The sequence below is a fragment of the Notolepis coatsorum genome (genome assembly GCF_963971535.1).
Source record: "Notolepis coatsorum genome assembly, chromosome: 4".
In the NCBI taxonomy this organism is placed as follows: Eukaryota; Metazoa; Chordata; class Actinopteri; order Aulopiformes; family Paralepididae; genus Notolepis; species Notolepis coatsorum.
In genome coordinates this window covers 103,833,286-103,858,190 of record NC_140168.1, presented here as the reverse complement: position 1 = coordinate 103,858,190, position 24,905 = coordinate 103,833,286, and the positions used below count along the sequence as shown (strand labels likewise).

Sequence of the window (24,905 nt, the reverse complement as noted above, 5' to 3'; positions counted from 1 at the left end):
TGGAAGCTCTCGAAGGTGATGGTGACGTTGTAGCCCTTCTCCACAGTTACTGACCAGGAGCACATCTGCAGGTTGGGGTAGCTCTCTGGCCAACCAGGAGACAGGATCACCCCCGATGAATCATATCGGACCTCGTGGGCGGGGCATTGGACTGGGACAAGGGGGCAGGCGAGAGGTTGTCAGCTAGCATTCTTAGCAGATTCATGCAAATATGTTAATTATATGTAACTGATGTAACATGTAATAATCATCATCAGCATCGTCATGAAATGTTCTGAGAATCACTTGAGGGTGGCCCTCATGTACCATCATGCTGAGATTACACAGATGGAAAAATACAACCATACAAAATCTTGCACTTGTTACTGATTTACTGTGTTATGGCTTATGTCGTAAATTATCAAAATGAAACATGTCTTCTCCCAAGGAAGCTACGGGACGAATCCGAGTGGTAAGAGGTATACGAAACAGAAGCTGTACTTTTATATCTGGCCAAGTCAATAGTTTAAAGAGTGCAAAACTGACTATACAAGGTTAACTATGCAATAGACTTCAGTTAGAATCAAATATATCTCGCTGCAACTGTAAATGGCACTTTCCCCCTTCACACATATATTCTACAGGAGACCACAATGTAATCTAAATACCACCAGGTTCTGGCTGCTAGAAGGTAAAGAATTAACCAGATGGCGGTTGACCAAACCTTCCCCCACAATGGATTCATTGTGATTGATTAGGCCAACTGCAAATACTCTAGACCATATTTAGGCCTGGAGACAAACTAAAGATAACATTTCAACAGGTCATCTGTTTACTATAGCCAGAAACTCAATAATAGGTCATTCAGGAACCCACTGTTAGAAATAGGAGATTGCCACAAGCCAATCTTTATGGGTCCAACTTCAAAGAAGAGGGCACCTGGTCGCCTTCTAGCCACAGGAACTCCTTTGTAATTAATTGTCTAAATTTGGACAACAGTAAACTAAACTATAAAGTATTATGTATTGAAATTAGACTAGACTGTTTTAGATTATTGTATGGATCAGTTTGAGACTAAACAAGATACGGATTGATCTTTTAAAAGTTAAGTTAAGCTACAAACTATATTATTAACTAAGATTAGAAGTTAGATTAAGAGGCTGAGTGTTTAAAAAGGTTAAAACTAAGTCAAAGGTATTACTTTAGAAAATATATATTACAATAAGCATGGTTAAAGATCAAAAATAGGTTTAATTAGATATTTAAAAAGGAAAGAACTCAAGAAAAGACTTTTAGAAACTGTCTAGTCAAAATAAAGAATAATCTCTAAGTTTAAAGATAATAAAAGCATGACAAAGTACTTTTAGCTGTTAAACTAGGAAACGACTCATGGGTTATTTCTGTTCAGGAGAGACGGCCTGTTAAAACTGGAATATTCCATATAAGGAGGAAAAACTGGTGACAAAATGGCGTCGGTAAACTCCCCAAAATGGTCGCCGCCTAGCTTAGCCAATTAGAAAGAAGTGACGCCCCTAGAGATCGTCACTAGGCGACGCGGCAAGGGGGCGGGCTATTTGTCTTTAAATACAGGAACTGGCGGAGAGAGAAGAGAGCAGAAGGAAAACGAGCGGACCCCAGCGCTACTCCAGACGATTGATGAGACCAGTGTTGCCAGGGACAACCAACACAACAAAGAGACGGCCGCGTGTTGCCAGGCCGACCCGAATCAACAAACCAAGAAGACGGCTTTTCTGATCTCGCAGCAGCATAGCAGAAGCTTGAACAATATCTTTGTGAACATTTAGGAAATCCAGCTTGTATCTTGTCAATATGGGAGCAGCTGGAAACCATTTTTAGAATAAGATCTGAGGCTTTTATTAATGAATAAAAACACATCTTCTGGTTGGAACCGAGCGCTCTCGTCTGTGCCTAATTCCTTCAAACGAACCAATTAAATGAAGGAACAACGTGTCTTCAACGCAGAGAAAAGGAAATTCCACTATACGAGCTAAGAAAACGATCGATTAGAGATACGTTACATCGATCAGAGATACGTTACTTACATGTTGTTTACAGATCAAACTATAATTTTGTATGTGTTTTATATGGGAATATATATATTGGTGATCCTCTTGGGAGGAATCAGTGTGGACCGTGGGGGTGAGCTTGGGAGAGCGTCTGTCAGTGTATGAGTGTATTTTGTTGTCCTGGGTTTTTGTTTTGTTATAATAACTTTATTTTTATTTGTTATGTATTGTATTGTATGTTTTGTATCTTATGTTAAGGGACCCCCTCGAAAACGAGATAGCATATCTCAAGGGGTTTATCCTTCTAATACATTTCAAACAAAAAATTAGCAAACAATTAGTGAAAACTCAAATACAACCATACCATGGCGTAATATTCACACACACACACACACACACGCACACGCACGCACTCACGCACGCACACACACACACACGCACACACACACGCAAGCACACACACACACGCACACACTCACCCACCCTGGCAGGAAGGGGGGGGGGCATCCATCTGGAGTCGGTCTCCAAGGCGACAGGTCAGAATCTCACTGCCAACCAACGAAAAACCAGGAAGGCACCTATACCTGATGATGTCACCTGGGGGGGCGGAGCCAGGGTCAGACGGAGGGTTTAATGACCAATCGCCTTGATGGAAATTAATGGATTATGGGGCAAAGCATTTGGGTGGGTGGAGACTAATCTGATTAATTCACAAACAAATAACCATAACTAGATAGACTACCTACCTAATAGATAGATAGATAGATAGATAGATAGATAGATAGATAGATAGATAGATAGATAGATAGATAGATAGATAGATAGATAGATAGATAGATAGATAGATAGATAGATAGATAGATAGATAGATAGATAGATAGATAGATAGATAGATAGATAGATAGATAGATAGATAGATAGATAGATAGATAGATAGATAGATAGATAGATAGATAGATAGATAGATAGATAGATAGATAGATAGATAGATAGATAGATAGATAGATAGATAGATAGATAGATAGATAGATAGATAGATAGATAGATAGATAGATAGATAGATAGATAGATAGATAGATAGATAGATAGATAGATAGATAGATAGATAGATAGATAGATAGATAGATAGATAGATAGATAGATAGATAGATAGATAGATAGATAGATAGATAGATAGATAGATAGATAGATAGATAGATAGATAGATAGATAGATAGATAGATAGATAGATAGATAGATAGATAGATAGATAGATAGATAGATAGATAGATAGATAGATAGATAGATAGATAGATAGATAGATAGATAGATAGATAGATAGATAGATAGATAGATAGATAGATAGATAGATAGATAGATAGATAGATAGATAGATAGATAGATAGATAGATAGATAGATAGATAGATAGATAGATAGATAGATAGATAGATAGATAGATAGATAGATAGATAGATAGATAGATAGATAGATAGATAGATAGATAGATAGATAGATAGATAGATAGATAGATAGATAGATAGATAGATAGATAGATAGATAGATAGATAGATAGATAGATAGATAGATAGATAGATAGATAGATAGATAGATAGATAGATAGATAGATAGATAGATAGATAGATAGATAGATAGATAGATAGATAGATAGATAGATAGATAGATAGATAGATAGATAGATAGATAGATAGATAGATAGATAGATAGATAGATAGATAGATAGATAGATAGATAGATAGATAGATAGATAGATAGATAGATAGATAGATAGATAGATAGATAGATAGATAGATAGATAGATAGATAGATAGATAGATAGATAGATAGATAGATAGATAGATAGATAGATAGATAGATAGATAGATAGATAGATAGATAGATAGATAGATAGATAGATAGATAGATAGATAAATAGATAGATAGATACCGATCTCTAGCTCTCCATCCCCCATTAGAACTTCAGCATTGGCCACTTCTGGAGGAGGTTGACAGACTCTCAACTGGTACGCTGGAGGAGGAGAGAAGAAGAAGAAAGACGAGAGGAGAAGAGGGGAGAGGAGGGGAGAGAAGAGGAGATGAGAGGAGAAGAGAGGAGAGGAGGGGAGAGAATAGGAGACAAGAGGAGAAGAGGAGAGACGAAAGGAGAGAAGAGATGAGAGGAGAGAAGAGGAGACGAGAGGAGAAGAGAGGAGAGAGAGGAGAGGAGGAGAGAGAAGAGAGGCGGAGAGAGAAGAGGAGACAAGAGGAGAAGAGAGGAGAGAAGAGGAGAGAGGAGAGAAGAGGAGACGAGAGGAGAAGAGAGAAGAGGAGACGAGAGGAGAAGAGAGGAGAGAAGAGAAGAGGAGACGAGAGGAGAAGCGGAGAGACGAGAGGAGAAGAGAGGAGAGGAGAGACGAGAGGAGAAGAGAGGAGAGGAGAGATGAGAGGAGAGAAGAGGAGACGAGAGGAGAAGAGGAGAGGAGGAGAGAGAAGAGAGGAGAGAGAAGAGGAGACAAGAGGAGAAGAGAGGGGAGAAGCGAAGAGGAGACGAGAGGAGAAGCGGAGAGACGAGAGTAGAAGAGAGGAGAGGAGAGATGAGAGGAGAGAAGAGGAGATGAGAGGAGAAGAGAGGAGAGAGAGGAGAGGAGAGGAGAGGAGGAGAGAGAAGAGAGGAGGAGAGAGAAGAGGAGATGAGAGGAGAAGAGAGGAGAGAAGAGGAGAGAGGAGAGAAGAGGAGACAAGAGGAGATGAGAGGAGAGAAGAGGAGAGAGGATAGAAGAGGAGACGAGAGGAGAAGAGAGGAGAAGAGAGGAGAGACAAGAGGAGAAGAGAGGAGAGGAGAAGAGAGGAGAGGAGGGGAGAGACGAGAGGAGAGGAGAGATGAGAGGAGAGAAGAGGAGAGGAGAGGAGAGGAGAAGAGAGGAGAGAGAGGAGAGGAGAGGAGGAGAGAGAAGAGAGGAGGAGAGAGAAGAGGAGATGAGAGGAGAAGAGAGGAGAGAAGAGGAGAGAGGAGAGAAGAGGAGACAAGAGGAGAAGAGAGGAGAGGAGGAGAGAGGAGAGAAGAGGAGACGAGAGGAGAAGAGAGGAGAAGAGAGGAGAGGAGGGGAGAGACGAGAGGAGAAGAGAGGAGAAGAGAGGAGAGGAGGGGAGAGACGAGAGGAGAGATGAGAGGAGAGGAGAAGAGAGGAGAGAGAGGAGAGGAGAGGAGGAGAGAGAAGAGAGGAGGAGAGAGAAGAGGAGATGAGAGGAGAAGAGAGGAGAGAAGAGGAGAGGAGAGAAGAGGAGACAAGAGGAGAAGAGAGGAGAGGAGGAGAGAGAAGAGAGGAGGAGAGAGAAGAGGAGACGAGAAGAGAAGAGAGGAGAGAAGAGGAGACGAGAGGAGAAGCGGAGAGACAAGAGGAGAAGAGAGGAGAGGAGAGATGAGAGGAGAGAAGAGGAGACGAGAGGAGAAGAGGAGAGGAGGAGAGAGAAGAGAGGAGAGAGAAGAAGAGGAGAGGAGGAGAGGAGAGAATAAGCAAATAGAAAAGTAGAGAGAAGAACTACTGTCTAGGGTTAGGGTTTGTTACTATAACTAGTGTCTAGAGTTAGGGTTGGTTTCTATAACATATAATCCTAAAGTTATCGCAGGACATTATGCATTTCCATCATCTTATGCAGGTGAAGTTATATATCGTATTTGCTTATCGCATCCCGCTCTGAGCCTTATGAGATACCCCTTATCTCCTATGATACCCACTGTATCCCCAACGAACAACTACATGCACCCACACCTGTATGGGGCCCCGCCCCTATGGAGGCGTAGCCCATATAACCATGACTCTGGTCACCAAACACCCGTCCTCGATTTTCGTTCCAGCGTACTGGCTGCGTGCACCATACGTAACTAGCAGGATGAAAAAGATCAGAGTCATAATGTTGCAAGCTTACCGGAGGTTGCTGGCCCCTGGCATCTTCGACGCATGTTTTCGGCGACACGACGGGCCTATGTTGATGTTCCTCGTCTGATGACAGCAGATCGAGGTACAGCTGTACAAGATTGGCTGTCGGGCCAGCTTGTACCCAGGTAGGCCCTGTGTCTTCAGGCATGGGTATTAGTGTTAGTAATGCTGGTTTGTTTTGTTACACAACCATGTTGTGTGTTGGCGCCGGGGGCAGGATGGTTTGGTGAACGTTCACTGCAGGGAACGGTTTCCAAGCTGTCTTGGGCGTGCTACTAAACATCTAATGCTATGCTACATGCTATCGCTAATGCCACATGCTACTACTACTGCTAACTGCTACGCTGTTCTAATGTCTCCGCCGTGAGATGTTGTCACTTCTCCCTCCTCTTGCCCGGTTCATCAATGAAGGTCAGTCGGTAGCTGTTGTGTTTTTTTTTGCTGAGTCCTATTTACCTTTTTTCGGGTAAATGGGTTGACAACAGGGTAGGCCGTGGCTAGGTAGCCTAGCCAGGTATGTTACCTTGTGTTCCGGCGGGGTCTATGGAATGGTGTCCCCATCTGGGGCGATGCGTGAGCTCGGCGGTGTAGCAGTAGAGCTATATTACTGCAGGATGGGACTTAACGGCGGGTTATGGCTCAGCTGGCTAGTTCCTATCCACATTGGCGTCGGGTAGTGGGGCTATGGGTCCAGCCGACATGGTAAACATGTTGCGTGTCTGTGCGCAGGCGGTTGTTTATCTGGGTCCCACATCGCCTCACGCTAGGCTGTAGTAGTATAGGGGCAGGGCCGCCAGGGAGAAATGTGAGGCCCTGTGCGAATTTAAACGCGAGGCCCCCCACCCCCTGAGGCGGCCCTGTGTAGTGGGTTATTGTTTCGTTCTGTCACTCTGCTATGAGAAGGTCTGTCTTGCTACAGTTTTCTCTCCTCTCAACCATTCATACTGACGGTCAATCGGTATACTGGGGGAGTAGTGCGGGGGGGGCTTTGTTTACCTTTTTTGGTAAATGGGCTAAGCTAGGGCTGGTGTGCTGTTGTGAATATTTTGAATGAAGGCGGGACTAGTTCGCTCTGGTCCGCCTCCCCTTAATGTTGTGTGTATGGGTTTGCTCATTCTACAGTATTTTGTGGTTTAGTTCTTTTATTCATTTAACCCTTTCATGGTGCACACCACAGTGGAGGTTGCTGTTTGCAACCACCACTGGTGCTCCGTGTTAACATCAGTCCTTTGTTTTTGACATATTGAAACAGTGCCCCGCCCGGCCGACGCCATGGGTGGGTCGGCCTGGCGAGTGGCTGGTGGGCTGTTAAAGCTTGTACCGCCACGGTATGGAATTGGCAACGATTAGAACTGTGTTCGAATTACTGTTTTTTTCTATAAAAAAAATTGTGTCTGGTGGCGGGGCCTTGAGGGCCAGCCGACGTCGACACATCGCACAAGGTTGTTGATGTTATTAGCTTTGACCCAGCCGCAAGCTATAACCGCTCAGGGTTCCCCTCTCCGCAGGGGATTTTGGTCTTCTGCTGGAGCGCGGGCGGTATTGTCCTAGGCCCTACACCGCCTCACACCGCGCAGCCAGAAGAAGAGAGAGCACGGCCTCGTCAGCGGCAATGACGAGGCCTTCGACAGGCGGCCATGTTTTCCCCCGCCGGAGGTATCCTGGGCGTTGATTCGACAGGTGTCCACAAGGCCGACAGCCTTGGCGGCCGAGGGATCGGCCATGTAGGATGGGTTCGGCTTGAACAAACAAGCCGTCACCGTCCTGCCGCGAGCAGCCCGCTCTCCGATCACTCCCTTCCCCAACACCAGCGGAAAAAGTGGGCTCTGATTGTTTCCTTTGGCTGCGGGCCGCGTGCCTTCGTTGATGCGCGGGCGGCCCCCCTTTCGCTTCTCATGGGGACAGGGGCTGACACCCAGTTGATGGCTGAGCCTGGGTCTGTCCGTGAGAATGTTGTGCTGTCAAGCGGCTCCCACACCTTGAGCTGTGTTGGTTGAGCCTGGTGTTACGTCTGTCAACTTAAGTGTTGTCAGCAGGGGGGCTCGAAACCTTTTGAGGCACACAGTGCAGGCTTCCCCGGCCTCGCCTTCGCCAGGCCAGGTATCATGTTGGTGCCTCCCACTCCTGAAATATTGGCAAGTGGTCGCAGGCACACGTGATTTGGGGTGGTAGTAATATCACTGCAGGGCTACGGTGTGTAGGAACCCATGGGGGCCTTACACCTTGCATGTCTGGCTGCAGAACAACTCCTCAGCATGTTCTGGAGGGGTGTTCAGTGGGGGGGCTTTTTTCATCGGAAGCCCCCCGTATCAGACCGGCCCTTTCTGTTGGGGTTCCCCCTTGGGTGCGATTGCCTCGTGGGTGGTGTCAGGGTCAGATGTTCCGACACGGAACGCGCTGCTCGCACGGTTCCAGGGTTGGCTACGCACAGCGGGGGGACCGGGCCAACTATCTACAATTCCTGGCGGACCTGCGCCACGTGACGGCGGGTGCGTTGGGAGTGTCGTCACATATGACTACGGCAGTACCATATGTCGAGGTGGATGGAGAGAACGCTGAGGCGGGGACTTGTGTTTACACAACCCCACCCGTTTTCAGGTTTGGTACAGACCCTATTGTCAGGGTCTCCAGCAGTGACAGCTCTGGTCAACGAGATCCAATCTCTGTGGACGAAGCAAGCCATCGTCGTGGCGTTCTCCTCCCGGTGTTCTCTGCCTGAGAAGTCGGGAGGGAGGGGTGTAAGACCCAGGCTGGACCTGTCCCATGGGAAGGTTCAGCATTTTTTGGATCGTCTCCTACCTGTTGAACACCGTCAGGTGGGGGTCTGGTTCTCCTCCATAGACCTGTAGGATGCGTATGCGCAGCTCCGATCTTCCATCCTAGGGCTTACCTACGCTTCCTTTGCAGGGTTAGCGTATGAGTACCAGAGGCTGCCGTTCGGTTTTCTCTGGCTCCCTGCATCTTCACCAAGTGCGTGGAGGCCGCACTGGGGCCTCTGCGTCGTCAGGGGTTACGGAGTGTTCTGCCCTGATGACGTTCTGGTCCTTCGCGGTCAAGGTGGATCGTCAGGTCTCGTACCTCTTCCCAGTCAACGGTTGGAGGGCTATGGGCATCCATCTCAGAGCGTGTTGTCAACACGCTCTGGAGGTTCCGTCCTAGGACGGTTACGGCGCTGTCTCACGTCGCGTTTTCAACGACGCCTCCCTCGCTGGTGACGCGTCTGGCCAACGCAGTAGGGGGCAGCTGGCAAACCATGCTGCCCGGTCTGCGCTACGTTCAATGTGTTGGTGTTGAAAGCGGTCCTTCTGGTCCACAAATGGTGTTGATCAGGACGGACGATACGACGTCAGTGTCGTGTATCGACAGACAGGGAGGAGTATGCTCCCCCTGTCTGCACCAGGCGGCGGGCGGCTGGCTATGGGCGTCCTCCATCTGCGCGGCCTGAGGGCTCCCCACATCCCCGGCAGGGAGAATGTGGGTGCAGGTGTACTGTCGCGGGGCGGTCCTCATCCTGACGGGTGAGGATTACGTCTGGACATGGCCAGGCAGGTCTGGGACCGATGCCGTGCCGCCAGGGATTCTTCCCCATACATCTGTTAGGTCAGTTGTTGGGACGGGTACGTTGAGGGGCGCAGGTTCTTGATCCTGATGGTGTTACCATCTGGAATGCGCATGCTCCCTCCACTGTCGCGCTTACGCGGGCAGATGACGTATGTTCCAAGTGTGGTGTAAGGCGGGGGGCCGGGACTCAGTCTCCTGCCCCCTGGATGCTGTCCTTAGTTACCTCCAGTCTCTCCTTGATAGACTGTCGGCTTCGACGGTGAGGGTATATGCAGCAGCTATATCCTCCTATCATGAGGGGTTTGAGGGGATGTCTTGTTCAGCCACCCTCTTGTGAAGCGTTTCCTGCTTGGCGCTCGACGCGTTAAGCCGGTGCAACGCTCCTTGGCTCCGACTTGGGATCTTCAATTGGTCCTCGGTTGGTTGTCCTCGGCCCCGTTTGAGCCGCTCGAGCAGGCGCCGTTGGGACAGCTGTCCTTCAAGACCGCGTTCCTACTGGCTGTCACTTCCGCTAAACGCGTAGGTGAGCTCTGTGCTCTCTCGGTATGTCCAGAGTGCCTGTCTTTTCGGACCGATTGCGGTGCCACTCTGCGACCTAATCCTGCTTTCGTGCCTAAGAATATCTGGAGTTCCTTCCGCTCCCGGGATATTGTGGTTTCAGGCGTTTCGTCCTCCTCTTCACACTAGTGAGTTAGATGCGGGCCTTCACCTGTCATGTCCAGTCCGTGCTTGGGGATTTACCTCAGCCGTACTCAGGACTTCAGGGTTACCGACCAGCTTTTTGTCTGTTACGGTGGGGCTCGTGCTGGTAAGGCACTGTCGAAGCAGCGCCTGTCCCATTGGTTGTGCGAGGGCATTACCCTCTGCTACACGTTGTCTGGGCAGGATCCCCCTGGGCGCGTCAGGGCGCACTCCACTCGTGGGGTGGCTGCTTCTGTCGCTCTCCTGGGTGGGGCCTTGGTGGAGGACATCTGTGCTGCAGCTTCATGGTCCTCCCCGGGTCCCTTTGTAAGGTTTTACCTCATGGACATGACCGGGGGTTCTGTCTCCCAGGCGGTTCTGGGGTCTGTGGCCTTTCCTGCTTCCCGTCCTTGGTCGGGTAGCAGGAGTGTATGGGTATGGGCCACAGTGTGTTGAGTCACACGTGGTTCCGCCTGTACGGTGTGTTCAAGGGGTTCTGGTTCCCTCTTGTTCGCATTCAGGTGGAGTTGACTGCGCCCCCCCTTCATTAGGAAGGATGGGGTGACAGGGCTCCCCGCACCCCTTGATGTGGGCTTACGGGTCCTCAGGGGGTACATCTGTCGGGTCTCGCGTCCGCTCTTCCCCATATCTCATAAGGCTCAGAGCGGGACGCGATAAGCAAATACGATATATAACGATAGGTTATGTAGATAACATAACCTAGTTATATTAGTATTGGCTGAGCGTCCCGCTCTGCGCGGCCCTGAGTTCCCTCTTGAGGGATCTTTTCCTGGAACAGGATTTGGCGAGGAAGGGTGTTTGGTGACCAGAGTCATGGTTATATGGGCTACGCCTCCATAGGGGCGGGGCCCCATACAGGTGTGGGTGCATGTAGTTGTTCGTTGGGGATACAGTAGGTATCATAGGAGATAAGGGGTATCTCATAAGGCTCAGAGCGGGACGCTCAGCCAATACTAATATAACTAATATCTACATAACCTATCGTTCACAACCCATATATCACCAATGCATCAATCCAAAGTTTGAAATCCAATAATCAAGTATGGTTTGAGAAAACTGTCAATGGCCACAGATGAGAAGATGGAAATTATTATTACACGATTATTATTATTATTATTATTATTATTATTATTATTATTATTATTATTATTATTATTATTATTATTATTATTATTATTATTATTATTATTATTATTATTATTATTATTATTATTATTATTATTATTATTATTATTATTATTATTATTATTATTATTATTATTATTATTATTATTATTATTATTATTATTATTATTATTATTATTATTATTATTATTATTATTATTATTATTATTATTATTATTATTATTATTATTATTATTATTATTATTATTATTATTATTATTATTATTATTATTATTATTATTATTATTATTATTATTATTATTATTATTATTATTATTATTATATTACTCCCTTATTGTATTTCTTTTTTAAAGTGTTGCCCACTTCAACCTATTGCACGTTTTGATTTAAATTGCCCACCAACAATACAAAGTACTAGTACTACTACTGTTATATATAACACACATAATATAATAGTAGTTTCTCAGTACCATGATATAACAATACAAAGTACTACTACTACTACTGTTATATATAACATATATATATTAGGGCTGTCAAAATGAATGCTTTAACTTTGGAGATTAATTTAAATGATTTAAATCATTAAAATAAATGTATCTAGATTAATGTATGGAGTGAAAAACAGTGCCGCGGATATAAGAAAGAGGTCTAGCTGAGTCAATGTTGATGGTTTTGTTGAACATTTGTATTTCACAGGAGAGAAACCGTATTCAAAGAAAGCTATTAAAATAGTCTTTGAATCTAAATATACTTTTTGTGTTGATTTGACATCAATTCCATGATTTTACTCAAGTAAATATCTGTCACGAGCTTCGGTCTTAAGTAGAAAAATGCTATTTTTAATCTAGATTAATCTAGATTAATTACAGAAAATTGTGAGATTAATTAGTTAATTTTTTTTATCTATTGACAGCACTAATATATAATATAATGCTCAGTACCGTGGTATGACAGGACGAAGTACTAATACTACTGTTATATATAACATATATATATTATATAATATAATGCTCAGTACCGTGGTATGACAGGACGAAGTACTACTACTACTGTTATATATAACATATATATATTATATAATATAATATAATGCTCAGTACTGTGGTATGACAGGACGAAGTACTACTACTACTGTTATATATAACATATATATATTATATAATATAATATAACGCTCAGTACCGTGGTATGACAGGACGAAGTACTACTACTACTGTTATATATAACATATATATATTATATAATAATAATAATAATAATAATGACTTGGATTTATATAGCGCTCTTCATGAGACCCAGAGCGCTTCACAGAGTCCATTATTCATTCATACTGCCCTGAGCTGCCCTGAGGCAGACTCACGGAAGCGTGGCGAATAATCATCGCCTACGGCCCCTCCGACCACCACCAACATTCATTCACATGCATACACATTCATACGAGGCAAGTAGGTTAAGTGTCTTGCCCAAGGACACAACGGCAGTGGGATGGACATGGGCTTGAGCGGGATTCGAACCACCAACCCTTCGATCATTGGACAACCCGCTCTACCCCTGAGCCACGCCGCCCCACATAATATAATGCTCAGTACCGTGGTATGACAGGACGAAGTACTACTACTACTGTTATATATAATATAATGCTCAGTACCGTGGTATGACAGGACGAAGTACTACTACTACTGTTATATATAATATAATGCTCAGTACCGTGGTATGACAGGACGAAGTACTACTACTACTGTTATATATAATATAATGCTCAGTACCGTGGTATGACAGGACGAAGTACTACTACTACTGTTATATATAATATAATGCTCAGTACCGTGGTATGACAGGACAAAGTACTACTACTACTGTTATATATAATATAATGCTCAGTACCGTGGTATGACAGGACGAAGTACTACTACTACTGTTATATATAATATAATGCTCAGTACCGTGGTATGACAGGACGAAGTACTACTACTACTGTTATATATAATATAATGCTCAGTACCGTGGTATGACAGGACGAAGAATCCGGCGCCTGAGAAGTCGGAGTGGAACTTGATGAGGATGATGTTGGACGTGGAGTAAACCGACTCTAACGCTGTGTTACCACTGAACTGACCAATCTGAGGACAGGACTGGTCTGGACCATCCCTAAAGAGAGAGAGAGGGAGAGAGAGAGAGAGAGAGAGAGAGAGAGAGAGAGAGAGAGAGAGAGAGAGAGAGAGAGAGAGAGAGAGAGAGAGAGAGAGAGAGAGAGAGAGAGAGAGGCAGAGAGAGAGAGATAGAAGCGGAGATGCAGAGTGATAAAGAAACAAAGAGGGGGGAGAGAGAGAGATAAAAGAACAGAGAAAGAGAGAAGGGAGAGAAGGGACAAGAGAAGCACACAGAGTGACTTAAAGAGGGAGCTGTGTCTGTGTCCGTGGTGATGTCTGGAGAGTGATTGATCAACCCGATTATTGATCACAGTGGTGTGAATGTGCTCTGCTCCCTGGACCTGAAGACCTCTGTCTGGAAGGCGCTCAGCTCCGGTGCTATGTCTCCAACAGATCAGACTCCTCAACCACCTCTCCCCAGCCACAGTCACACGGGGTGTCCCCCAGGGCTCTGTACTCGGCCCTCTCCCCAGCCACAGTCACACGGGGTGTCCCCCAGGGCTCTGTACTCGGCCCTCTCCCCAGCCACAGTCACACCGGTTGTCCCCCAGGGCTCTGTACTCGGCCCTCTCCCCAGCCACAGTCACACGGGGTGTCCCCCAGGGCTCTGTACTCGGCCCTCTCCCCAGCCACAGTCACACGGGGTGTCCCCCAGGGCTCTGTACTCGGCCCTCTCCCCAGCCACAGTCACACGGGGTGTCCCCCAGGGCTCTGTACTCGGCCCTCTCCCCAGCCACAGTCACACGGGGTGTCCCCCAGGGCTCTGTACTCGGCCCTCTCCCCAGCCACAGTCACACGGGGTGTCCCCCAGGGCTCTGTACTCGGCCCTCTCCCCAGCCACAGTCACACGGGGTGTCCCCCAGGGCTCTGTACTCGGCCCTCTCCCCAGCCACAGTCACACGGGGTGTCCCCCAGGGCTCTGTACTCGGCCCTCTCCCCAGCCACAGTCACACGGGGTGTCCCCCAGGGCTCTGTACTCGGCCCTCTCCCCAGCCACAGTCACACGGGGTGTCCCCCAGGGCTCTGTACTCGGCCCACTCCTTACAGCGCAGACACCAGCCGCGCGCAAAGGCGGGTGGGCGACCAGCGCTTCACTTTCGCTCCCATGTTAACGGACGTAGCTGTGCCCACCGGCCCGCGAGTGGGCGTGCGACTCGCAGGCGAGAATCGATCGTTTCCTGTTTGGTTGGATTCAGAGACGCGCATTTTCACAGAAATACACTCAATATCTGCATTATTACCACACATATAGATGTTGTCCAACCAGCTAATGTGTCTGTATCTTTCCCAATACAAATAAACCATATTACTATACTTTTTCAGGAGTACAGTCACACTGATCATCGTTCTAAAATGAATTCTAACATTCTGATTAATTATATAATAACTGATTATACATGCAACATGGACAATAGAACACTGGAACTGGAAATCTTTAAAACATCTTCAAACGGGGACTGACTTTGCATATAGACTAGGCATTTACAGCTGTTCCAATGTCAATGTGCCTTCCTCCGAGCACTTTCGCCCGCTCTGAAGTCGGACTCTGTGTGCCCGGCCACGTGCAGGGTCTCGCACGGAGACGAGTGCCTGCGTGCGCGGCTGCTGTGTCTGCGCTGTCAGCCACAGTCACACGAGGTGTCCCCCAGGGCTTTGTCCTTGGCACCAGATCCCCCCCACAACCCACCCCTCTCTCACACGAGTGCTGCCTGTCATGTAATACAAAGCGTGGGTGCAACAAAACGCTCTCCTCCCGGGCATGCAGCCTTGGTTTGATCCTTGATCCTGCCCTTTCTCCCTCGAGCCACTCACATCTGACAAACCTCTTTCTACCACCATCGCAATGTGGCAAAGATCAGGCTCTCCCTCCTACTCCCCGCTGCTGAAACACTGATCCACGCCTTCATCACTCTCTCTCTCTCTCTCTCTCTCGTCTCTCTCTCCCTCTCCCCGCCCTCTCTCTCTCTCTCTCTCTCTCTCTCTCTCTGCTGAAATACTGATCCACGCCTTCATCTCTTCCTGTCTTCACTGCTGCAACTCACTCTTAAAGGCCTGAATATAGTTCCCTCCGCAATCCGCATCTGCAGATGCGCGTTGGTACGTGTGACGTAAACCTCGTCATTTTCGTCAACGCTCTTGTCCGCACAGACGTCGGATCCGTGTCCGTGTGCAGGCCACATCTTTTATTTTTTATCCACTTTTTCTCCTCTTTTTCTATTTTTCTCTCTCTCTCTCTCTCTCGCTCTCTCCATTGCTGACACACTGAATCACGCCTTTATCTCCTCTCTCTCTCTCCCTCTCTCTCTCTCTTTCTCTCCCCCTCTCTCACATATGACATATTATGACCTTTATCATGTTTTGTAACAGATGACAGAAATTCAAGAAGCCTATTGGAACGTGAGGTTCTGATATGATTTGATTAAATATATCTGCATTATTTTATCCCACTTTATGCTTTTGCTCTTGCTGCTTGTTTTACACAGATTTTATGTCTTATCTCTTACTGACGTAAAGCACTTTGAACTGCAATCCCCTGCATGAAAGGTGCCGTACAAATATAGTTATTATTATTATGATCATTTTCACCAGCGCTTAAATCATATTTCAGACTGACACTTCCATACAAAGACTACAGACTACAGGCAACGCCCATTTAACCCTTTCACTGCCACACGACAGCCGGGTAAAAAAAAAGAACGAATTAAAATTAGACAAAAAGAAAGAAAAGAGGAAAGAAAACGTGTTCTTACAAAGTTCCACAAGGAAGTTGTATAACATTGCCGTACAAATAAAGTCATTATTATTATTGTTGTTACCAGACGGTGATGTAGTCGTAGATGGGCTCGGTGCTCAGCACGGTGAAGTTGATGTAGATGCCGTGCCCGGGTGGCACCCTGACGCTCCACACACAGTCCTGGAAGTTGGGGTACTCCTCGGGGTGGCCGGGCGAGTAGATGGTGCCGTTCAGGGACGTGACGTTCCCTCCGCAGAGCGCTGGAGGACCACCACAACCACAACAACAACAACAACAAGCAGCTCTTATTGATCATCGTTACATCATCCATCACATGACACAAGTGGGGACATCCAACCGTTTATTGTTACATATCAACCCTTTCACTGCAACACTAACACATTGTTAACCCTTTCACTGCCACACTAACACATTGTTAACCCTTTCACTGCCACACTAACACATTGTTAACCCTTTCACTGCCACACTAACACATTGTTAACCCTTTCACTGCCACACTAACACATTGTTAACCCTTTCACTGCCACACTAACACATTGTTAACCCTTTCACTGCCACACTAACACATTGTTAACCCTTTCACTGCCACACTAACACATTGTTAACCCTTTCACTGCCACACTAACACATTGTTAACCCTTTCACTGCCACACTAACACATTGTTAACCCTTTCACTACCACACTAACACATTGTTAACCCTTTCACTGCCACACTAACACATTGTTAACCCTTTCACTGCCACACTAACACATTGTTAACCCTTTCACTGTCACACTAACACATTGTTAACCCTTTCACTGCCACACTAACACATTGTTAACCCTTTCACTGCCACACTAACACATTGTTAACCCTTTCACTGCCACACTAACACATTGTTAACCCTTTCACTGCCACACTAACACATTGTTAACCCTTTCACTACCACATTGTTAACCCTTTCACTACCACACTAACACATTGTTAACCCTTTCACTGCCACACTAACACATTGTTAACCCTTTCACTGCCACACTAACACATTGTTAACCCTTTCACTGCCACACTAACACATGGTTAACCCTTTCACTACCACACTAACACATTGTTAACCCTTTCACTACCACACTAACACATTGTTAACCCTTTCACTGCCACACTAACACATTGTTAACCCTTTCACTACCACACTAACACATTGTTAACCCTTTCACTGCCACACTAACACATTGTTAACCCTTTCACTGCCACACTAACACATTGTTAACCCTTTCACAACCACAATACAGGATGTTAACCCTTTCACTGCCACACGACAAATGGTTAACCCTTTCACTACCACAATACAGGAGGTTAACCCTTTCACTACCACACTACAGAAGGTTAACCCTTTCACTGTCAAACGACAAATGGTTAACCCGTTCACAACCACAATACAGAAGGTTAACCCTTTCACTGCCACACGACAAATGGTTAACCCTTTCACTACCACAATACAACAGGTTAACCCTTTCACTACCACACTACAGACGGTTAACCTTTCACTACCACACTACAGGAGGTTAACCCTTTCACTACCACACTACAGAAGGTTAATCTTTCACTACCACACTACAGAAGTTTAACCCTTTCACTACCACACTACAGCAGTTTAACCCTTTCACTACCACACTACAGAAGGTTAACCTTTCACTACCACACTACAGACAGTAAACCCTTTCACTACCACACTACAGAAGGTTAACCCTTTCACTACCACACTACAGACAGTAAACCCTTTCACTACCACATTACAGAAGGTTAACCCTTTCAATACCACACTACAGAATGTTAACCTTTCACTACCACACTACAGAAGGTTAACCCTTTCAATACCACACTACAGAAGGTTAACCCTTTCACTACCACACTACATAAGGTTAACCCTTTCACTACCACACTACAGAAGGTTAACCTTTCACTACCACACTACAGAAGGTTAACATTTCACTACCACACTACAGAAGGTTAACCCTTTCACTACCACACTACAGAAGGTTAACTTTTCACTACCACACTACAGAAGGTTAACGCTTTCACTACCACAATACAGAAGGTTAACCTTTCACTACCACACTACAGACGGTTAACCCTTTCACTACCACACTACAGAAGGTTAACCTTTCACTACCACACTACAGAAGGTTAACCTTTCACTACCACACTACAGAAGGTTAACCTTTTCACTACCACACTACAGAAGGTTAACCTTTCACTACCACACTACAGAAGGTTAACCTTTCACTACCACACGGCAAAGGGTTAACCCTTTCACTACCACACTACATACGGTTAACCCTTTCACTACCACACTACAGAAGGTTAACCGTTCACTACCACACTACAGAAGGTTAACCTTTCACTACCACACGGCAAATGGTTAACCCTTTCACTACCACACTACAGACGGTTAACCTTTCACTACCACACTACAGAATGTTAACCGTTTCACTACCACACTACAGGAGGTTAACCGTTTCACTACCACACTACAGGAGGTTAACCGTTTCACTACCACACTACAGAAGGTTAACCCTTTCACTACCACACTACATATGGTTAACCCTTTCACTACCACACTACAGAAGGTAAACCTTTCACTACCACACTACAGAAGGTTAACCTTTCACTACCACACTACAGAAGGTTAACCTTTCACTACCACACTACATAAGGTTAACCTTTCACTACCACACGGCAAATGGTTAACCCTTTCACTACCACACTACATACGGTTAACCCTTTCACTACCACACTACAGAAGGTTAACCTTTCACTACCACACTACAGAAGGTTAACCTTTCACTACCACACTACAGAAGGTTAAACTTTCACTACCACACGGCAAAGGGTTAACCCTTTCACTAGCACACTACATACGGTTAACCCTTTCACTACCACACTACAGACGGTTAACCTTTCAATACCACACTACAGAATGTTAACCATTTCACTACCACACTACAGAAGGTTAACCCTTTCAATACCACACTACAGAAGGTTAACCCTTTCACTACCACACTACATAAGGTTAACCCTTTCACTACCACACTACAGAAGGTTAACCTTTCACTACCACACTACAGAAGGTTAACATTTCACTACCACACTACAGAAGGTTAACCTTTCACTACCACACTACAGAAGGTTAACTTTTCACTACCACACTACAGAAGGTTAACGCTTTCACTATCACAATACAGAAGGTTAACCTTTCACTACCACACTACAGACGGTTAACCCTTTCACTACCACACTACAGAAGGTTAACCTTTCACTACCACACTACAGAAGGTTAACCTTTCACTACCACACTACATAAGGTTAACCTTTTCACTACCACACTACAGAAGGTTAACCTTTCACTACCACACTACAGAAGGTTAACCTTTCACTACCACACTACAGAAGGTTAACCTTTCACTACCACACTACAGAAGGTTAACCTTTCACTACCACACGGCAAAGGGTTAACCCTTTCATGACCACACTACATACGGTTAACCCTTTCACTACCACACTACAGAAGGTTAACCTTTCACTACCACACTACAGAAGGTTAACCTTTCACTACCACACGGCAAAGGGTTAACCCTTTCACTACCACACTACAGACGGTTAACCTTTCACTACCACACTACAGAATGTTAACCGTTTCACTACCACACTACAGGAGGTTAACCGTTTCACTACCACACTACAGAAGGTTAACCGTTTCACTACCACACTACAGGAGGTTAACCTTTCACTGCCACACTACAGAAGTTTAACCTTTCACTACCACACTACAGAATGTTAACCGTTTCACTACCACACTACAGGAGGTTAACCGTTTCACTACCACACTACAGAAGGTTAACCCTTTCACTACCACACTACAGATGGTTAACCCTTTCACTACCACACTACAGAAGGTAAACCTTTCACTACCACACTACAGAAGGTTAACCTTTCACTACCACACTACAGAAGGTTAACCTTTCACTACCACACTACAGAAGGTTAACCTTTCACTACCACACTACAGAAGGTTAATCTTTCACTACCACACTACATACGGTTAACCCTTTCACTACCACACTACAGAAGGTTAACCTTTCACTACCACACTACAGAAGGTTAACCTTTCACTGCCACACTACAGAAGGTTAAACTTTCACTACCACACGGCAAAGGGTTAACCCTTCCACTAGCACACTACATACGGTTAACCCTTTCACTACCACACTACAGACGGTTAACCTTTCAATACCACACTACCGAATGTTAACCGTTTCACTACCACACTACAGAAGGTTAACCCTTTCACTACCACACTACAGATGGTTAACCCTTTCACTACCACACTACAGAAGGTAAACCTTTCACTACCACACTACAGAAGGTTAACCTTTCACTACCACACTACAGAAGGTTAACCTTTCACTACCACACTACAGAAGGTTAACCTTTCACTACCACACGGCAAATGGTTAACCCTTTCACTACCACACTACATACGGTTAACCCTTTCACTACCACAGTACAGAAGGTTAACCTTTCACTACCACACTACAGAAGGTTAACCTTTCACTACCACACTACAGAAGGTTAAACTTTCACTACCACACGGCAAAGGGTTAACCCTTTCACTAGCACACTACATACGGTTAACCCTTTCACTACCACACTACAGACGGTTAACCTTTCAATACCACACTACAGAATGTTAACCATTTCACTACCACACTACAGAAGGTTAACCTTTCACTACCACACTACAGGGGGTTAACCTTTCACTGCCACACTACAGAAGGTTAACCCTTTCACTACCACACTAGAGACGGTTAACCTTTCACTACCACACTACAGAAGGTTAATCTTTCACTACCACACTACAGAAGGTAACCTTTCACTACCACACTACAGAAGGTTAACCCTTTCACTACCACACTAGAGACGGTTAACCGTTTCACTACCACACTACAGGAGGTTAACCTTTTCACTACCACACTACAGGAGGTTAACCGTTTCACTACCACACTACAGGAGGTTAACCTTTCACTGCCACACTACAGAAGATTAACCTTTCACTACCACACTACAGAATGTTAACCGTTTCACTACCACACTACAGGAGGTTAACCGTTTCACTACCACACTACAGAAGGTTAACCCTTTCACTACCACACTACAGACGGTTAACCCTTTCACTACCACACTATATAAGGTTAACCTTTCACTACCCAACTACAGAAGGTTAACCTTTCACTACCACACTACAGAAGGTTAACCCTTTCACTACCACACTACAGACGGTTAACCGTTTCACTACCACACTACAGGAGGTTAACCCTGTCACTACCACACTACAGAAGGTTAACCTTTCACTACCAGACTACAGAAGGTTAACCCTTTCACTACCACACTACAGAAGGTTAACCTTTCACTACCACACTACAGGAGGTTAACCCTGTCACTACCACACTACAGAAGGTTAACCTTTCACTACCACACTACAGAAGGTTAACCCTTTCACTACCACCCTACAGAAGGTTAACCTGTCACTACCACATTACATATGGTTAACCCTTTCACTACCACACTAGAGACGGTTAACCCTTTCACTACCACACTAAAGGAGGTTAACCGTTTCACTACCACACTACAGGAGGTTAACCGTTTCACTACCACACTACAGGAGGTTAACCTTTCACTGCCACACTACAGAAGATTAACCTTTCACTACCACACTACAGAATGTTAACCGTTTCACTACCACACTACAGGAGGTTAACCGTTTCACTACCACACTACATAAGGTTAACCCTTTCACTACCACACTACAGACGGTTAACCCTTTCACTACCACACTATATAAGGTTAACCTTTCACTACCCAACTACAGAAGGTTAACCTTTCACTACCACACTACAGAAGGTTAACCCTTTCACTACCACACTACAGACGGTTAACCGTTTCACTACCACACTACAGGAGGTTAACCCTGTCACTACCACACTACAGAATGTTAACCTTTCACTACCAGACTACAGAAGGTTAACCCTTTCACTACCACACTACAGAAGGTTAACCTTTCACTACCACACTACAGGAGGTTAACCCTGTCACTACCACACTACAGACGGTTAACCTTTCACTACCACACTACAGAAGGTTAACCCGTTCACTACCACCCTACAGAAGGTTAACCTGTCACTACCACATTACATATGGTTAACCCTTTCACTACCACACTACAGAAGGTTAACCTTTCACTACCACACTACAGAAGGTTAACCTTTCACTACCACCCTACAGAAGGTTAACCTGTCACTACCACATTACATATGGTTAACCCTTTCACTACCACACTAGAGACGGTTAACCGTTTCACTACCACACTACAGGAGGTTAACCGTTTCACTACCACACTACAGGAGGTTAACCGTTTCACTACCACACTACAGGAGGTTAACCTTTCACTGCCACACTACAGAAGATTAACCTTTCACTACCACACTACAGAATGTTAACCGTTTCACTACCACACTACAGGAGGTTAACCGTTTCACTACCACACTACAGAAGGTTAACCCTTTCACTACCACACTACAGACGGTTAACCCTTTCACTACCACACTATATAAGGTTAACCTTTCACTACCCAACTACAGAAGGTTAACCTTTCACTACCACACTACAGAAGGTTAACCCTTTCACTACCACACTACAGACGGTTAACCGTTTCACTACCACACTACAGGAGGTTAACCCTGTCACTACCACACTACAGAAGGTTAACCTTTCACTACCAGACTACAGAAGGTTAACCCTTTCACTACCACACTACAGAAGGTTAACCTTTCACTACCACACTACAGGATGTTAACCCTGTCACTACCACACTACAGAAGGTTAACCTTTCACTACCACACTACAGAAGGTTAACCCTTTCACTACCACCCTACAGAAGGTTAACCTGTCACTACCACATTACATATGGTTAACCCTTTCACTAACACACTACAGAAGGTTAACCTTTCACTACCACACTACAGAAGGTTAACCTTTCACTACCACACTACAGAAGGTTAACCTTTCACTACCACACTACAGACGGTTAACCCTTTCACTACCACACTACAGAAGGTTAACCATTTCACTACCACACTACAGAATGTTAACCCTTTCACTACCACACTACAGACGGTTAACCCTTTCACTACCACACTACAGAAGGTTAACCATTTCACTACCACACTACAGAATGTTAACCCTTTCACGACCACACTACAGACGGTTAACCTTTCACTCCCACACTACAGAATGTTAACCCTTTCACTACCACTGTTAACCCTTTCACTACCACACTACAGAAGGTTAACCTTTCACTGCCACACTACAGAAGGTTAACCTTTCACTACCACACTACATAATGTTAACCCTTTCACTACCACACTACAGACGGTTAACCTTTCACTACCACACTACAGAATGTTAACCTTTCACTACCACACTACAGAATGTTAACCCTTTCACTACCACACTACAGACGGTTAACCTTTCACTACCACACTACAGAATGTTAACCCTTTCACTACCACACTACAGCCGGTTAACCTTTCACTACCACACTACAGAATGTTAACCCTTTCACTACCACACTACAGCCGGTTAACCTTTCACTACCACACTACAGAATGTTAACCCTTTCACTACCACACTACAGATGGTTAGCCTTTCACTACCACACTACAGAATGTTAACCCTTTCACTACCACACTACAGACGGTTAACCTTTCACTACCACACTACAGGAGGTTAACCGTTTCACTACCACACTACAGGAGGTTAACCGTTTCACTACCACACTACAGGAGGTTAACCGTTTCACTACCACACTACAGACGGTTAACCGTCTGTAGTGTGGTAGTGAAAGGGTTAAACACAACAGTTATAATGGTAATACCACGAGTCCCAGTAAGGTTCTCTTACCCTCACATCTCGGTACCGGGTGGTTCCAGTTCCGGCTGGTTCCGTGCAGACAGGTGAGCGAAGCTCCGCCCATCAGAGAGTAACCTGCCGAACACTCAAACGACACCGTCATCCCGACGCTGAAGTCTGAGCCAATCACGATGCCGTTCCGGAAGGGGCGGGGATCTGGACAACTCTGCAGCTGATAGGCTGAGGAGACAACCAATGAGAGTAAGCAATATGTTGTCTGTCTGTCTGTCTGTCTGTCTGTCTGTCTGTCTGTCTGTCTGTCTGTCTGTCTGTCTGTCTGTCTGTCTGTCTGTCTGTCTGTCTGTCTGTCTGTCTGTCTGTCTGTCTGTCTGTCTGTCTGTCTGTCTGTCTGTCTGTCTGTCTGTCCTGCTGTCTGTCTGTCTGTCTGTCTGTCTGTCCTGCTGTCTGTCCTGCTGTCTGTCTGTCCTGCTGTTTGTCCTGCTGTCTGTCCTGCTGTCTGTCTGTCCTGCTGTCTGTCTGTCCTGCTGTCTGTCTGTCTGTCTGTCTGTCTGTCTGTCTGTCTGTCTGTCTGTCTGTCTGTCTGTCTGTCTGTCTGTCTGTCATGATGTCTGTCTGTCTGTCTGTCTGTCTGTCTGTCTGTCTGTCTGTCTGTCTGTCTGTCTGTCTGTCTGTCTGTCTGTCTGTCTGTCTGTCTGTCTGTCTGTCTGTCTGTCTGTCTGTC

At 45.5% G+C, this 24,905-nt stretch overlaps 1 protein-coding gene across 1 annotated transcript in view; it reads right to left on the bottom strand.

The window, feature by feature from the left end:
* Positions 1-24,905, bottom strand: part of LOC311226630 (CUB and sushi domain-containing protein 3-like) — a gene marked incomplete at both ends in the record, with an annotated part of 799,139 nt that overhangs the window by 72,292 nt on the left and 701,942 nt on the right. The window contains 6 exons of the mRNA XM_084312048.1: positions 8-151; positions 2,490-2,603; positions 3,932-4,012; positions 13,315-13,460; positions 16,279-16,456; positions 24,215-24,403. Of these exons, the coding sequence (XP_084168174.1) occupies positions 8-151; positions 2,490-2,603; positions 3,932-4,012; positions 13,315-13,460; positions 16,279-16,456; positions 24,215-24,403 (852 nt within the window). The remainder of the gene's footprint in view (positions 1-7; positions 152-2,489; positions 2,604-3,931; positions 4,013-13,314; positions 13,461-16,278; positions 16,457-24,214; positions 24,404-24,905) is intronic.